Source organism: Canis aureus, chromosome 5, assembly GCF_053574225.1.
Source record: "Canis aureus isolate CA01 chromosome 5, VMU_Caureus_v.1.0, whole genome shotgun sequence".
Classification (NCBI taxonomy): Eukaryota; Metazoa; Chordata; class Mammalia; order Carnivora; family Canidae; genus Canis; species Canis aureus.
Genome location: NC_135615.1, coordinates 39,687,430 through 39,704,544, shown reverse-complemented (window position 1 = coordinate 39,704,544; position 17,115 = coordinate 39,687,430). Strand labels below are relative to the sequence as shown.

The following is a 17,115-nucleotide window of genomic DNA, read 5'->3' as shown; positions in this document are numbered from 1 at the left end:
GTCTTGAGGTGGCCGACAGACTGGCCTGAAAAAAGAACTGTCAAAAAGCCAGTGTAATGGCGTACCCTGGGTGGACAAGTGTCTTCAGAAGGGACAGGGGAGGCAAGATTATGGAAGGAACTAGAAGAACAGATGATATATGCTGTGTTTTTCCTTCCTCCGAGGTAATGAAGTGTGTATAGTAATAATCCAGAGTAAAACCAGTGGGCAGCCGCTGGACTTTCGCTGTTTGAGTGGGCAGGATCAGTTCTAATGGCTCCATATTCTCTCAGTTTCTTCTTCTAGGTCCAAAACATGCCGATGTGTAAGTTGAACTAAAAGAGCCTCGAGGTGACATACCTGGCTAATGATGAGACAAGCTAATAAGATGGCTTGACCCTGGCTTAATCCTCACCACACTGCCAAGAGAGGCTTCCTTGTTCCTCTTTTACACATGGGTGTTCTGAGGTGTAAAGAGGGTAAGACACCCAAAGATGCCCTCTGGGGAAGTGACAGAATGAAGGTTTTTACCCAGATAGTTCTGATACCATCAGTTTATCAACCACACCTTCACCGTTCTGTATAGAATGCACCCACGGTTAAAAGTAAACATCAAGCAAAACTGGAAGCAAATCTCATTCCCTTTCCATTTCATATTTTCTTTATTTAAAAATGTGGTGGTATGAATTTATTCATTAATTCAACAAATGCCTATGATCACCTCCTGTGTGTTCACACTGGGGAAGTTACTGACATTGAGTTGTACATGAAACTGACAAGGTAAGTCAGGAATCCTGAGTTAAAGTTAAAAGAATAATAATGACATATACCATTTTGAGAATCAGTATAAAAGGAGATTACAGACATAATTGTAAAGTATCTTTAAAATCAATTGCTAGCCGTGTAAGGCTATCATTTAGCTTCTGATTTTGCATATATGCTTTATCAAGACAAAGGTTTCATGGAAAAGAGAACTGAAGAATTTTTTGAGATAGTGGTTCCTAGACTAATTAAAATCATTCAGACAGCTATCACTGGGAAAAAAAAATCTAAGGAGATTTCTCTAATAAGAAATGAAATGATTACTGGTGATCTTAAAGTTCTGCTAAGCCATCCTAGGATATAACTTTTATGACTATCAGTCAGCTAGTATCTTAAAATCAACAAATGCATTAAAGATTTAAGCATTTTCTCCTCTCCAAGCATTAAAATAAATTCCAGTTTAATTTCTGACACCCCAAGTTCAGATTAGGAGCTTCTTCTCTATTTTCATATCAATTTACACTTCCTCATCACACTAGATAGAAACTGCCCATTTACCAGTCTAATTTCTCCCTAAGCCATATGCTCCATGAAAGAATTGACCATATGCTCCTTGTTCACAGGTGAACCCCTGGAACTGCATGAAGTCTCTGGTGCATAGTAGGTGTTCAATAAATATGTCTGGAAGAATTATATGGGCCAACCATTGAAGAGTTGTCTAGGAACCTAAGACACACAAAAGCAAAGGGCATACCAAGGTCACAGTGCCTGGCATTTACTCACAGCCAGAAGGCAGGGAACAGAATTATGTGTAAGTAACTTAGGCTAGACCTAAATCTGCCTGTTAATGAAGGCTGTTCTGATGAACGGATGTCAAGATGTGTTAGACAACAAAATTACACTTCACTATATGCCTTGACTGTGTGGAAGGATGCAGATGAAAGAAGGTTTGAAGGGCCAGCAGTTTCTAATCAATGGTGGCTATGCACTCTGTGAATCACTTCCCTGACACATTGTGGAAAAGTACTAGAAAACTATCAGCATGAGGATGTTGTGAGTCAGGATATCAGATCTTTGCATACAGATACGATATTTCCTACCCATCTTAATGGACAGACAATCCTACCAAAACAAAGAGAAGTACTTTTTAGAAAACAGGTCCTTAGTAAGTGGGAAACAATCAGATCTTTTCAGACAAATCTTTTACATTATTGAGCATCCAAATGACTAAAAAGGCCCTTTATGCCATTGAAGGTATCACACGTTATATCATTAGTCATTACTGCTCCATGCCACAGGAGTGTCTTCTCCAGAAGAGCCAAGCAAACTGCTCATTTTTTAAAAAATGAAATCCAGCCTATATTTTAAATATTTTTTAAAGATGTATTTATTAGAGAGAGAAAGAGCATGCAAGCAAGGGGAGGAGCAGAGGGAGAGGGATGAGCAGACTGTGCCAAGGGCAGAGCCAGATGCAGGGCTTGATCCCAGAACCCTAAGATCGTGCTGAGCTGAAATCAAGAACTGGATACTCAACCGACTGAGCCACCCAGGCTCATTTTTTTTTAAGATTTTATTTATTTATTTATTTATTTATTTATTTATTTATTTATTCATGAGAGACACACAGAGAGAGGCAGATACACAGGCAGAGGGAGAAGCAGGCTGTCTGTGGGGAGCCTAATGCGGGACTTGATGCCAAGACCCTAGGATCATGACCTGAGCCAAAGGCAGATGCTCGAGTCACTGAGCCAGCCAGGTGCCCCTCCCAGGCTCATTTTTTAATGCACACTTTTCTTACACAAATAGAAACTAACACTTTACTATGACAATGCAGCTCAACAAGTTGTACAGCTCCACACAGGTATCCCTCTATTTAAAGAAAAAAAGATATTTCACCTCACTGGCTAAAAAGCAAATTAAAGAGAACTGAATCCTATTTTCCATTAGAATTCCAGTGCAAATTTGCAGACACATGCCCACAGGAAAGATTTCCACCTGACATAACTGAACGTTTATGCTGTAACACAATGAGCCATGACTCCCAACCAGTGCTTGATGTGCTTTGCATCATGTGCCAGCTCTCCTTCCATGATTAGGGGATTTTCAGAACTGCAACACTTCCCCAGCTCTCAAGCCTCCCAGTGTTTTTAACTGTACCCTTCTGCCCCCACTAACACCCATATACACCTTGCCCTTTTTCCAGTCCTTAGAATGTCTCTGCTGTTCCAAGGTCCCCTTTACAGGAAAGTCAACGTTACCAGAGTTTACCTACCCTTTTCTCTATTTAGATGCCTTGTACTGTTGATCTGGATAGCCTATTGTTTAAAACACAATATACAACAGCTCTATGGCATCTTAAGTGCTCCATCAAGTTATATATAATGGGTTGCCTTTTATTTTCATCAATGTAATTAATTGACAGTCACATTTCATCAAATATACTCAGAATAAAAGGTCGGTATAAATTGGGATGGAAAAATGGCAAGAGTTTTCCACTTTGGAATGTGACTGATGAATGAAAGTGGAAAGTATCAATTTCTTCCCATGGGCAGCTTTTGAGCAGGTCACATGGCAACAGCCCCACATTAGCGCTCTGATTTCTTTTTAATGCCATACAACGCAGCTACTCGCAGTACAGAGAAAAATGTCTTGTTTTCGTTTTTAGAGCAATTTGAATGATCCTATTGTCAGTGGCATGCTCAATAACCATTTTCTGTCACCATGAAGGAGAATATTCTCTAGGTTGAGATTCATAAAATGTTATTCTAATTGTGCAGTGACTGAATATATAATTTAAGTTGTAGTCTTAAATTTCAGTTCTACCTCACATTATCCCACGTTCTGAAAAGCCACACATTGAAAACAAGGTGGAGGGAAAGGCACTATTAATGACTTCCATGATGGAATAGCCAGGGCGAAGAAAAGACTTACTAGAATTTGAAGATCTTTAGAGTGTTTACTTATATGCAAATTCAGATTCAAGTACAACACATGATTTGAATTTCCTTTTTAAAATGACTTTTGGGGGCACCTGGGTGGCTCAGTTGCTTAAGCGTCTGACTCTTGATGTCATCTCAGGATATGATCTCGAGGTCCTGGGCTCTGTACTCAGCAGAGAGTTTGCTTGAGATTCTCTCTTCCTCTTCTTCTGCCTCCTTCCCTGTTCATGCACTTTCTCTCTCTCTCTCTTTCTAAAATAAACGAATCTTTAAAAAAAATTTTCTGGATGTTTTTGTTTGTTTATTTGTTTTAAAATGCATAGTATCAACAGACTGAGCGAAGAGTTCAAGGGGAATATCAGAAAGAATCAGGTGGTTTATTTAAAGAAAGCAACCATGTCTCTACCCAGTATTTCCAGCCACCCTGGTAATTACTAACACTTGCACAGCAATGACTGGGTGCCAGGCACCATTGTAAGCACTTTATATATAGCAACTCATCTGATTCTCATAGCAGCCATATGAGGTAAGTACTATTGTCCACCTCCATTTCACAGATGAGGAAAATGAGGCACAGAGGTAAAATATTTTGTCAGTGATCCCAATAGCTAGGGATTCAACCTCAAGCACTCTGGACCTCAAAACCCAGGCCCTTAACCACCATGTTCTGCTGCCTCTGGCATTAAGGAGCAATCCCTAACATATATGGGAAGAAGGGAGGAGGAAATAGAACACTTCAGCAGAAGGAGAATTTATGAAGAAACCTGGTTGGTCTCATAACATTCTTTGTATTCTAGTAGAGTTCTCTTCATCGTGGAGCTACTTTCTCAATTTTGGAACACTTTTCTGACTCCTGAGTCCCTCCTGGATTGTTCCATAAACCCTGACTGCACCCGGCTTTGATTTGCTCCTGCTTGGGTGAACCAACTAAAAGGAGACCACAGGGAACTTTGCTTCTGCTAAGTGTTTTTCTCAGTCCCCTTGAGCTCAAATCTCGGTGCAGTTGCTAAGCGCACATGAGTCTTTCGGTAAGATTTCCAATTTGTATGTAAAGTGCTTATCCCAATGCCTGAAGCACTCAATGGAAATTTGGAAAAACTGTTATTATTATTTAAAGTGCCATCACTCCATCACTGCTCTCTTGTTCTTCTGTTAAGACACAGTGCAATAGTGTATGCAAGACAGTGGCATCTATGACCATAATTGAACTCTGCAGTAGGCGTTTATTTCTCATTTTTCTGGAAGATATTTATGGAGCACCTACATTTATTCCACATACTGTGCCAGGTATTGTGATGACCATGATAGACACAGTTACTATCTTGACAGGGTTTACAGAAAATGTAAAAGACACAGTTAAATAATCAAGTATAATATTATTTGTGCCATGGTAAAGGAAAATAGAACCCTCTGGGTCAAAGATAAGGAGTGCCTAACCAGATGCAGTGGGCTAGGAAAGGCTTCCCAGAAAAGGGAATCTCTAGATTGGAACCTGAAGATTTAGTTCATCAAAGCCGGTGGAAGCAGAGTCTCAGACAAAGAACATCACACACAAAACCGAAGAAGCAAGTACATAAGAGCATTCAGAAACTGAAAGAAATTGAGTATAGCTGAGGTTAAAAATGCAAAGGGCAGGATGACAAGAGAAGGTTCTGGGGAAGGAAAGAGAGGTCATCTCATGAGGGGCTGTGTAAGGATTTCTGGTAAGGAGTTTGCATTTAACTCTAAGAGCAGTTGCAAGGCAATGAAGAACTTAAAGCAGGAGTGACATAGTCAAGCTTGAATTTTAGAAATCTCACCATTTTTTTCAGCAGTGAGGACAGATCCAAAGGGATAACACTGAATTTGGAGTAGAGAGGACAATTTAAGTTTCTTTGCAAGAGTCTAGAAAAGTGTTGGGTGAGGTCATCCAGAAGAAAGAGCCACTGGTTGACCAGTGAGCTGGACCCAGGCAAATCGGAGGCTCCTCAACCCTTCCCTGTCTTTGGAATATGCTTTCTGCTTGCCTTCCCTGCTCCCAGAAGCCGCTCCAAGGACACAGCCTGAGATAGTGATATGGTGTTGCGACCATCTGGATGGTTTATGTCACTGAACCCCATTAAGGCCACTATGTAAACTTTTAAGATTTGGCAGATGGATGCAGAATCTATTTGTATTGTGGCCGCCCCAAACCAGCCTTATAAGTACATTCTTCTGCTTATGAAGCCTGCTAGCTGCCAATCTAGAGAGATCTGCCTTTCTTCAGTCTCTTCCTGCCCTCTGCATACAAAGCTTGGTTTCAGATTTCACTTGGGAAGCTCCCAGGGTTTAGAGGCAACAAAAAGTAGTGCTGGTGGTATGGGCCAGGGTAGCATCAGTGATGGAAAGAAATGGATGGACTTGAGAGAAATGAAGAACTGGTAGGACTCATCATAGGTTGGGAAGAAGGAAGTCAGGGATGCCACCCAGGTTTCATTCTTCCCTGAGGACATGAGTGACTGACGACAGCAATTACTGTGAACACAAGTAAGACAGGAGGTTTGGGGAATACAGATGATGAGTTCAGTGCAGTTGAGCACAGTTGAAAGAATCCAAGAATATAAAATTTGAATAGCCAGGAGGGAAACTTTCCCACCCAAAATGAATCTTCTTCCCAGTGTATAGGACCTGCTGCACATCTCAGCAGGCTCACTATACCCTTGATGTTAGCCCATTTTAATAATAAGAACAGCAAGGGAGGGGCTCCTGGGTGGCACAGTTGGTTAAGCATCCATTCTTGATTTTGGCTCAAGTCCTGATCTTAGGGTTGTGAGGTCAAGCCCTGTGTTGGGCTCTGTGCTCAGCACAGAGACTGCTTAAGGTTCTCTCTCCCTCTTCCTCTGCTCCTCCTGCCCTTCTTCCTCCCTCTCAAATTAATAAACAGATCTTAAAAAAAAAAAAAGAACAGCAAAGGAATATTAAATAGTTCTTGAGTGCCTGGAAATAAAAATAGGGGTTTCTTGTATTGCCTTCCAAAGCAAATTAAAAATTAAAAATGGATTTGCCTTGGGTGAACTAGATAAAAATAATTAAGAATATACTTATCATGATGAACACTGAGTAATATTAAATTGTTGAATCATTGTAAACTTGAAACTAATATAATACTATATGTTTATTATGCTTCAATATTTTAAAAAATGGACTTGCCATCACTTACAAAGATTTCTTGCCAGAAATACTGAACATGAATCCAATCGAGTCTCTAAAATCTAGAGTCTAGATCATACAAATTCAAAAATATAGGGTTCAGGAAAAAGAATGTCTTAATGAAATCACAAAAATCATAGAGATGCATCAGTAAAACCCAGAAAGCTAGATATTGAACATGGCAATTTGGTTTCTTCAAACAAATAAATTGACTTTAAAAGAAAGGAAGGTCGGAGGGAGGAGGAGAGGGAAGAAGGGAAGAAAGACGGAAAGAAAAAGAAAGAGGAAAGGAGGGTGGGAAGGAGAGATTAAGAGAGATTTAAGATATACATTTTGCTACTTTGTTGCATATGGGATAAATGCAATATCTTTAAAATTTTGAAGAAGCAGCAGTAATCAAAGATGATGGATAGGCCTTACTTGAACCTTGATTTAAGAAGCCAACTTTAGGAAAATACTGTAACAAAATCAAAGAAGTTTTAATATCAATTAGATATTAGATGATAGTCAAGAATTACTAATTTTATGTGTGATAATAGTATTACGTTATATTTTATTTGAATCTGTTTCATTTTAGAAACATACAGCATTGTATTTGTGGATGAATGAAATGATTGATGTCTGAAATTTGCTTCAAAATAATGTAGTGCAGACAGAAGGGGAAGTAGGTAGAAATATATATAAAACAAGATTGCTCTTGTAATGTTAATTGTAATTATTGGAACTGGGTTCTACATTTGGATGCACTTGAAAATTTCTGTATGAAGTTTTTTTTTTCATTGACTTGCCAAGAAATGCACTATTTGAGGAAAGCCATAGCAAAAAAAAAAAAAAACAAAGAAAAAGAGCAACAGTTATGATGCAGAAACTGAGCATCCATGTATCCATTTCTGAAGAACTTTCTTTTATACATTGGATGTTCACTCTCTCCTGTGCAGTCACTCCTCTCCATTGTGCATGCTTGCAGGGGTGCCAAATGGAGCTTTGTTCCATATTCTCCGCAATTTCCTTTTCTCATTTGTTTGATAAGACCTAAACCTCATTAGATTGTCAGGGACATTTGGTCTTCTCTTTCCAGTTGTATATATATATATTTTTTTTTTGACATATTGAGGCACTTAAGGGCAATCTCAGAGATCTCCCCATCCTGCCCACATACTGACACTTCTCTTGCTGTGAAATTTGTTCAGTGATGTCCAAGACCTAGGAAGAAAGTACCTGAATTGCACAAGGGACTGGGCTCAGGTAACATATCTTATTCAGCATGAAAGTGAAAACAGTGTAATAAAATATTTTACTAGCATGATTATGTCACTCTTATTTTGAGCCCATTGCTCAGAGCACAGCACTTTAAAGAGCTAAAAGGAAATTACATCCATACGCCTGTCCTTTGTCATGAGTATTACCATTCCATATCTGCCCAAGCATGCGTCCAGTTCAACTTCATGATGAAACCTTATATTTAAATTGTGTTATATTTTTCAAATATAAATTAAGAAACCTTATATCTTAAGAACACTCTTTTTGAGATACTAAGTTACCTGTTCTACAACTATCAGAAGGTTTCTTACGTACCAAAACCCCTGAGAAAAGTACACTATGCCTTAAAAGTATTCTAAATGTATGGCAGAAGAGATTTTTTACTGACAATCGCAAGAAAGAACTCAAAAGCAGAAATGACTAAAACAGGACTAGGAGAGTCTCTAAGATGGAGAAGACAGAAGAACAACACAGAAAGAGGAGAGGTAGATGGTGGTAAAGACCAAACCTTCACAGTTCTGACTATATTGCTCTGTCGCTTCTTTTTTAATGTACCAACATCATATTTCTATGAGCAATAAAAATAGAAATTATCATTGCTATCTTTTGAGTAACCCATAGGAAAAGATCTAGAATCATTTCAGGATGGCTACATTTCTACCTGTTAAGAACACACCGTCCCCCTCCCCCTTTACTGAAGCTTCTAAAGTTAATGTTGGGTAAGTTATTGGCTGGCAGCAGCCACAACCACATACTTCTTCCCAATACAAGGTCATGCAGTTGAATTCTGAGAACTCATTTTCTGATAGATTTTTCTCCAACACCCCATCTCAATCAACAACCCTGAAGTACTGTGTACTATTTTAAAAAGGAAACCTCATTTAAACTGGAATCCAGATTCTAGAAGGGGAAACTCTTACACCCTACCATGTGTCATCAACTGCAGACTCAGAAGGAAGAGAAGACCTTGCAAGTCCATACTGCTTTACCACCCCCCAGGAGGGCAAAAGGTTGGCTACTCCCCTGGCAATAGCCCAGCCAAAAAGAGACTATCACAACTGAGCCAATGAAAAGCCACTATACTGCAAACTCCCAGTTTACTCCGATGGGCTTCTGTTTACAACAGCCCTTCTAGACGCTACCCTCCTCCTCTTCCATAAAAGAGAATTTCTCCCCTTTGTTCTCCAATTTGCCTATGGTTTTGCCTTCGTTTGCTTATCCTGAATTGCAATTTTCTACTATTTCCAAATAAACCTAGTTTTGCTGGTAAAATAACTAGCAGCTTCATTTTTAAGGTTAACAGTATATAAAGCAATTTAGAGAGTTTTGTGGAAACAACCTTTAAATTTAAGGAAATGAAGTAAAGAGAAGATGAAAATGCACCGACAAGCAGCAATTTGTTGAAAAGGCGATGAGTCGGTGTCTCTACTATAATTCACAGAACTCAGAGGGGATGTTTTTGGAGTATGCGTCCTATGAATTAAACTCCCTACTTGTCAAGTTATCACAGTAAAATTAGAGGCAAATTCCTTTGATTTTGAGTATTTCAGGCATTTGTCTGAAGTAACTCACTCATGAGCAGGATTTTAAAAATGTGTATAGTTCTCTTAATCTCAAGCATTGGAAGATGGCTCTAACGAACAGATTCATTTATTTTCTGCACCTGTGATTTTGTTCCTCAGTGGCATGAATAGCCATTGAGTATCTGGTTCAAAATCAGGACTTCTCTTTTCCAAATTACTCAGCTCCCAATACATTTACAGGTGAGTCAAGGAGGCATTATCTGATGTTTATGATATTGCCTTCCTGTAATGCCTGAAGAGAAAAAAGAGGTAATTATTTAGCTAGTGGGGTGGTAGAAAAGGAAAGGTACATTCTCATCGTTTTATTTTTTTTTAAGATTTTATTTATTTATTCATGAGAGAGAGAGAGAGAGGCAGAGACACAGGCAGAGGCAGAAGCAGGCTCCATGCAGAGAGCCCGACGTGGGACTAGATGCCGGGTCTCCAGGATCAGACTCTGGGCTACAGATGGCACTAAACAGCTGAGCTACCCGGGCTGCCCCACATTCCCATTGTTTTAAATTAAAACAAAGGACATATCTAAAATGCTTTGTGAGGCAATCCTGGCTAGTTCTCTCTCTCTCTTTCTCTCTCTCTCTCTCTCTCTTTAAAGATGTATTTATTTGAGAGAGAGAGAGAGAGAGCAGAAGAAGAGGCAGAGGGAGAGAATATCCAAGCAGACTCCCACTGAGTACAGAGCCCAATGTGGGGCTCACTTGATCCCATGATCTATGAGATCAGGACCTGAGCCGAAACCAAGAGTTGGACACCTAACTAACGGAACCACCCAGGCACCCCTACATATATTTTTTCTTTTCTTTTTATTCCAGATGTTTCTTTATGATACATCAATCACATTTTCCTGGTTGCTGATAAGTGAATCATAATCCATACCATCTCACATATCATATTTTGGTGTGTAAGTAATGTAGACACATTTCTTATCACCTTCTTAAACACATATGAACACCTGTTGACTTTAATTGTTCATAGTTCTACATTAACCATACAGTCTACCTGATTTTCACCATCAATTCTAGGTCTATATTAAGATTAAAAGCAAGAATCTAATCTGTTAATGATTGACAGGGAGATTTTGGTCTCTCAATTTCACCTTGGAAAACTTGGAAGAAAATGAGGCAAACACGGGAAGAAGGGAGTCTCCCCTCATGACTGTCAGCCAACCTATGAATGTATTTATTTCTCATTGTTCATTTTTTACTGTGATATGGATCCAGGCAAAATGATTTTGCAATATCCCCACACTATTAGAAGAGTCTGATTGCTTGGAGTTAATTCCTTGGATCTAAGGAGTTTGTATATACAATATAATTTTTCCAACCAAGGAGGAAGTTGAATTTCTTTTTGAAGAGCATCTTTTTTTTTTTTGCTGGTTGGCTGGTAGTTGTTTTGTTTGTTTGTTTTGTTTTGTTTGTTTTTTTAATATAATGATGTGGAGATGCTCCTGGGGACACATGCGGCCCCTTCCAATCTTGAAGTGGTGGTTCCAAGTGCTCTGCTTGCACAGTGCACATCGGGGCTCCATGCTGGGCAGTGCTATGCAGGGCTGGGCAGGGCTGGGCAGGGCCTGGCAGGGCTAGTGCTAGATGAAGAGCATCTTTGCAGAGTCAACTCCCTGCTTTAGAGCACCTCCCATAGTTTCGGCCCATTAACCCGAGCACAACAGCTTGATGAATTAATGCTTATATAGGCACAGTTGGCAGCTTCTAATTAAATAATTATGGTTAAACGTCTGCACAGAAGCTGTTATGCACCCTAGAAAGCCAGCTGTCAGCTTTATTGGTCCTAAGACAGAGGAAGAGTTAATACTTAGCTTGGGATGTTAGGTACAAAGGGAAGTATATCACATAAAATATATATGCTGTGCAATATGAAGTTGCATTGTTTATGCTAGCCTGTCCATGAGTGATGGAGAGCAAACTGCTCCTCAGCAACCTCTCAGCAACTCAACAAAGAAGGAAGCAATTATATGATCAGCAGAGCAGAACCTGTTCAGAGCAATATAAAGAGGACATGGTGTTAGACGGATGAGTCTTTGATGAACACACAAATGTCAGTGAGCTAACAGGCAAATACATTTCAGGTTTGGGGTCTCATTTAGATGAGTAAGTGACAGAAATCTAATGTCTTTTTTGTGGGGATTATGGTTGGTATGTTTTCATTTACTTGTCTAAAGCCTCGCAAAGTGCTATATTCAAATATTAGAAATTGCAGAACCAGGTAAATATCACAAACCTAGATTTGAACTCTTTCTAAGATGCATTTTTCCAAAAACTTAGGAACAGATATTTGTTCTACAGAATTACAGATAATGTCAGATTCCTTCACAGAAGGCTAAAAAGCTACAGTCTTATCTCTACACCCAAAGAAAGAAAAGCAGTATCTGGTGACTAACCTCCAGCATCGAGGAAGATATAGATTATAGATAAAGGCCATTGATAGGGTTGTTGGACCAAATAATGCTTATTATTATACATCAATATGTTCCTGAACTGATAGCTGACTTCATTTTGCTCCACAGGCTGTCCTTTCCACACAATCCATGTGTCCTCACTTCTAAAAATCTAATGTGTGATAAACCCAGCACAGAACAACTCAGCTTGCCACTGAATTCTTTATCATGTTCCCAGCACCATCTCCACATGGAGAAACACAACCGTTGGCAAAAATCAGTCCAAGAAATTCAGTCATACCTTTATGTTTTAAAAAACTTAGACATTTTAATCCTCCAAATTTATGGATTTGCCTTAAAACAAGAATAGAGGAAACTGAATGCTAATAGAAACATTTCTTAGGGAATTCATTTCACCCCATTCCCAGGCCCTGGTGAAAATCTACTGTTAAATCAAGCACTAAACTTTACAGACTGATTCACTAGTCTCCCTTTAGAAATGAACAGTTTACAGTTTATTTAGAATGATGCCATTTCATGAAACAAAGCAATCTGTAGCATAAGTCGTCACTTAAGCCGATGCATTGACCTCTAAGAAAGGCTTACTTAGAAAGCTTCAGAACAATTGTTTCCACTCATTTTCCCCCCTCTAGTTCCCTTTTATGTCAGTAATTCTATCACCTCAGGTGTTTGAAGATATTTGCTTGTGATTGACAGTTCTTAAAGAGCTATTTCCTTTTAGATGGGTCTTAAATGAAGTTCAGTTTAATTAAGTCTGCAGTGCAACTCAAGTCTCAGTATAAAATGCTAAAGACTCAAACAGCAAATCTGTAAAGCCCATAAAAGCAAATTTCAGACTTAGTGGGGGAGCCAGGGGGTCTTTTGTCAGTCTATACTGCCATCTATCTAGCCGAGACCACGTCATTCTGTGCAACAGCCATTTGTGTTCTCAGAGCCCCAGTGAAAGCAAGTCTGGAGCAACCAGCTTAACAGATCCCAAAGTTCACACAAAAGATTGGACAGCACCACTTTATCCACTCTGAGTCTGCCAACCTCCCGTGGACCAAGAGCCAAGTTCGAACCATCATCTTCTCTTCACAATTCGATATCTGAGATATCTGCTTCCATTCCCCGTATATCTAAACCAGTATCATTTGCACAGGCCGTTGAATGTTCTCTAATGTCATTGATAAAACAGATAAAAGTTGCCTTAGATATGACATGAGACTTCAATTAGAACCTCTAATACTCTAGCTATGTATACCTCATGAGTTTAAAATAAAAATCCCAGAGTGTATTCCTTAGACACTGACTGGACATGCAGACCATAAACATCTGTAAGGAGAACTGATACAGATGAAAAACAATAAGAACCCTTTGTACTTACGGTAGAAGACATATTCAGTATAGCTTGACCAGATCTTATCATCTGTATATTGGTTGACAAAAGATGCTGTTACAGAGGAGTTACAGGCTACCATGTGGAATCCACACTCTGACAACATATCAAAAGCCCTTTCCAGATGCTTGAATTTGAGATAAAATCTGGAGGTGTATCGTTCTGGGGCTCGGTCAGGGTCTCTGCTCTCATTCAAAGTTTCTCCGAAGACCTCTTTTGCCAAGGAAATCCTTCCACAAACCAAAATCCGGGGAACTCTCCGAAACTTGGCATCTGCCTGCCCCTCTCTGCCCATGGTACAGGACCCCCTGTAGCCCACCGTAATGAAGCCCCATTTGCGGTCCGCAGGGAGCACTGAGGAAGGAGGGCAGATTCTCGTGTCGCTTCCTTGGGAGGCATCTTCAAAGTCACTATGGCAGAATTCGTCCGGGCTTTGCTTGATTTCATCAGGGGTCAGGAGTTTGACCAAGTCCGGGAGCTGGAAGTACTCAGCCTCCCTTTTCAGTCTTCCCCTTTCTGGGAAGTGATCAGGCAAGACCACCTGCCTGTCCCTGAGATAGTCCAGAATGTAACGGAACAAGAATCCATCTCTGTCAATGAAAAACCTTCCTTTGGAGTCCTTGGCTAGATCGTTAGCCGAGTCTCTCTTTGGGGAAAACATTTTCCACAGAAGGGAATGAGGGATGCTTATTAATGTGGAATGGCGGGTGAAATAAACCTGACCCCCAACATTCAGCTCCATGACCTCAGGGAAGGAGTTGGGAACTGCAGCCCCTTGTTCTCGAGAATAATAACGACTACAGTTTCCACTCAAAGCCATTGTCCCTTTCTTCTTGTTCTTCTCCTATTTTGATTTGAAGGTGCAATCCAATGGAGTCACAGCCTTATCCTTTGCATTAACTTGTCAAAGAGGAAAAAGGATGCTAACTTGTTAAAAAACGACCTTCTCTTACCCCAGGTTTTTTTTTTTTTTTTTCCCCCAAGAAAGCAAAATTTAGAAGAGTCCACAGGTGAAGTGATGCTGCAAAAGTAGTTTAAACCCTGGCTGGTGGTGAGCTATTACTTCATAGAATATCATCAACTCATCTCCATCCGATCTGCCCCAAGCTCAGTAGGCAAGGCAGGCCAAGTCCCCAGTTACTCAGAGGTCTGTCTGAAGGAAAAGAGAGAAAATTATTTCCTCAAACCCAGCATGAGTCAGAAAAAGAGACACCACTGGAGAGAGGAGAGGGAGGGAGAGGGAGAGAGGGACGGAGGGAGGGAGGATGGGAGAGAGGGAGGGAGGGAGGGGGGAGGGAGAGATTATTTTACATAAGCAGCCCTGGAACTACTGATTTCAGCCATTCTTCAACTAAATTGTAGCTTCTCTCAAGCTATTTTGTGTCTACATGTCTATCCATATGCCTCTGTCTCCGGCAATTAGTATCAAAAAATATTTCTATTTGTATTCCTGCTTTACAAAGGAATAGAAGATTTTCAACTTCTAAAGCTGATTTTTTTTCTCTCTCTCTCTCTCTCCAAGCTGGACAGGAAAACAATAAGTCTCAGAACTTACCTTAGTGAGTGCTGGAAACCCAGTTCCTGTGAAGAAATACCCATTTGCAAAGCAATCAGAATCCACAGCCACAGAGTCTGGAGAGCTTGTCAGATCCCAAAGAGGTAAAGGACAGAGGTATCAATGAAAAGTGCCAGAGAGATGTGCTCTTAGAAAATAATAATTATATATATATATAAATATTTATATAAATGTATATTTGTATGTGCGTATATAGGAATGTATTCACTCCCAATCTCAAGTTGAAACAAGTCACAAAAAAGTTAAAGCGTGGGGAGAGGTGTGGGTGGAAGAAGCCAGGCAGAGAAAAATACCTGACCGAAGCGTCTCCAGTAAAAAGGGAGAGAGAGAGGGGAAAAAAAAAAAAAATCAAACCTTTAGAAAGAATCCTTAAAACAGAAGAGAGTTGGAAGAGGTCCTGGGACTTAGCAGCTTTTCAGAAAGCCCAGAAGCAGAAAGACAGGCAGAGGCGCCCTGCTGGGGTCCCAGGCAGCCGCCCCCCCTGCCGGCCCGGGCCGCGGACTCCCATGTTCCCAGGCAGGTGGGAGCCGCCGGGAGCGCAGCCGCGGGGCGCGGGGCCGGAGCCGGGGCCGGGGCCGGGGCCGGGGCCGGGGCGCGGGCTTCTCCGGCGGGCGGCGGGGCTGGGCGGCTCCACGGCTCCCCGTGCGGACCGGCGGCTGTTGTGTCGGCGGCGCAGGCGGGACACCGTCCAGGGAAATGCCTATTACATCATCTTAAAGGAATACGGCTTGGGGCGAGCGCGGGAGAGCGGGGGCAGCGGGGGCAGCGCGAGCAGCGAGGTCCGCGGCGGCAGGTCCCGGGGCCGCGCTCGCGCCTCTTGCTCGGTCCTGCTCGGGGCGGCCGCCGCCCTGCGCCCTGCGCCCTGCGCCCTGCGCCCTCCGCCCTGCGCCCTGCGCCCTGCGCCCTCCGCCCTGCGCCCTGCGCCCTCCGCCCTGCGCTCTCCGCCCTGCGCCCTCCTTGCTCCGCGCTCCGCGTCCTGCCCGAGCCCCGAGGCGGCCGCCCGCTCCCGCCTCCGCTCCTCCGCCGCCGCCGCCACTCCCCAGAAGGGACCCCCAGCCCCGCGGCGACGGAAACGCCAGTGACTTTGCATCGGAGAATCTACAAACCGACCCTTGGCACAGGCTCTGGATTTCCGCTGAAGGGCAAATTTCCCCTCTGTTGCTTTTTTTTTTTTTTTAAAAAAAAAAAAAGAAAAGAAAGAGCGCACAGCGAACGACCCCAGTGTTCAAGCCACAAAAGTGGCTTTGCCTTAAAAATCAAAGGGGATTAAACCCTGTTCTCCCTCGGACGCCCTCCGTTCTCCCCCTTCTTCTCCATCCCTCTGCCACCCTACCCCCAGCAAATGAATAAATGAATACAGTCTCTCCGGAATCAGTGATGTGCTCTCCAAAGAATACAGGAGGCCCTGATACCCTCGGAAAGCCCAGAGTTGACATCAGTAGGTCACTATCTTAGCTTACCTGTAAGACATGGTTACCTGCAACCTTTTCCTGGGGCTGTGTCTTGACTGAGCGTCTCTTTGGACATCCCCCAGCCCCCTCCCAACTCGTCCCAAGAGGACTCCGGTGGAAGACACGCCCGGCTAAGAGACATTTTACTCCTGTCCCAGAGGGCTTCCTTAAGTGCATCATTAGAGTTTCAGGAAGGCATTTCCAGGGCAACCTAATCCACTAACAAAGTGCTTCCAGTTGATCCTGCCAGTCAATAATGGTCCTGCCAACAGCTTACAGTAAGTGGACCATTTCTCCTTTAAAATGCCAGTGTCTTAGGACGCACACTCCTCATCAGAATATAGTATTTCATCTATGAATAATACATGTGAGGCACACTCCATCCCAAATAATTGCTATTTTTTAAAAAAAATGAAGGCCAAAGATGGACATGAAAGTATGAATTAGATACATTCTAAGGGATCGTGTGTTTATTGCCAACTCTTGCCCCCAAGAATTAGCTTAAAGATAGACTCAGCAGCAGGATAAATTAATTTCTAGTTTAACAATCTTTTCTTCCAATAACTATTAGGTTACTGAACGCATTCGGAGTATTAGCTAACATTC

At 41.7% G+C, this 17,115-nt stretch overlaps 1 protein-coding gene across 3 annotated transcripts in view; it reads right to left on the bottom strand.

Annotated features, from left to right (window-relative positions):
* The window catches only part of KCTD16 (potassium channel tetramerization domain containing 16), a 260,676-nt gene extending 244,008 nt beyond the window's left edge, over positions 1 to 16,668 (bottom strand). Inside the window, exons 1-3 of one of the 3 annotated variants that reach the window (XM_077897697.1) lie at positions 15,413 to 15,604; positions 15,038 to 15,122; positions 13,471 to 14,635 (exon numbers count right to left, since the gene is read on the bottom strand). In XM_077897697.1, the coding sequence (XP_077753823.1) occupies positions 13,471 to 14,302 (832 nt within the window). In that variant the 5' untranslated portion in view covers positions 14,303 to 14,635; positions 15,038 to 15,122; positions 15,413 to 15,604. Of the gene's footprint in view, positions 1 to 13,470; positions 14,636 to 15,037; positions 15,605 to 16,518 lie in introns of those variants that run through there. The other 2 variants (XM_077897698.1, XM_077897695.1) reach the window with 2 other exon arrangements.
* Positions 16,669 to 17,115: the final 447 nt, after the last annotated feature.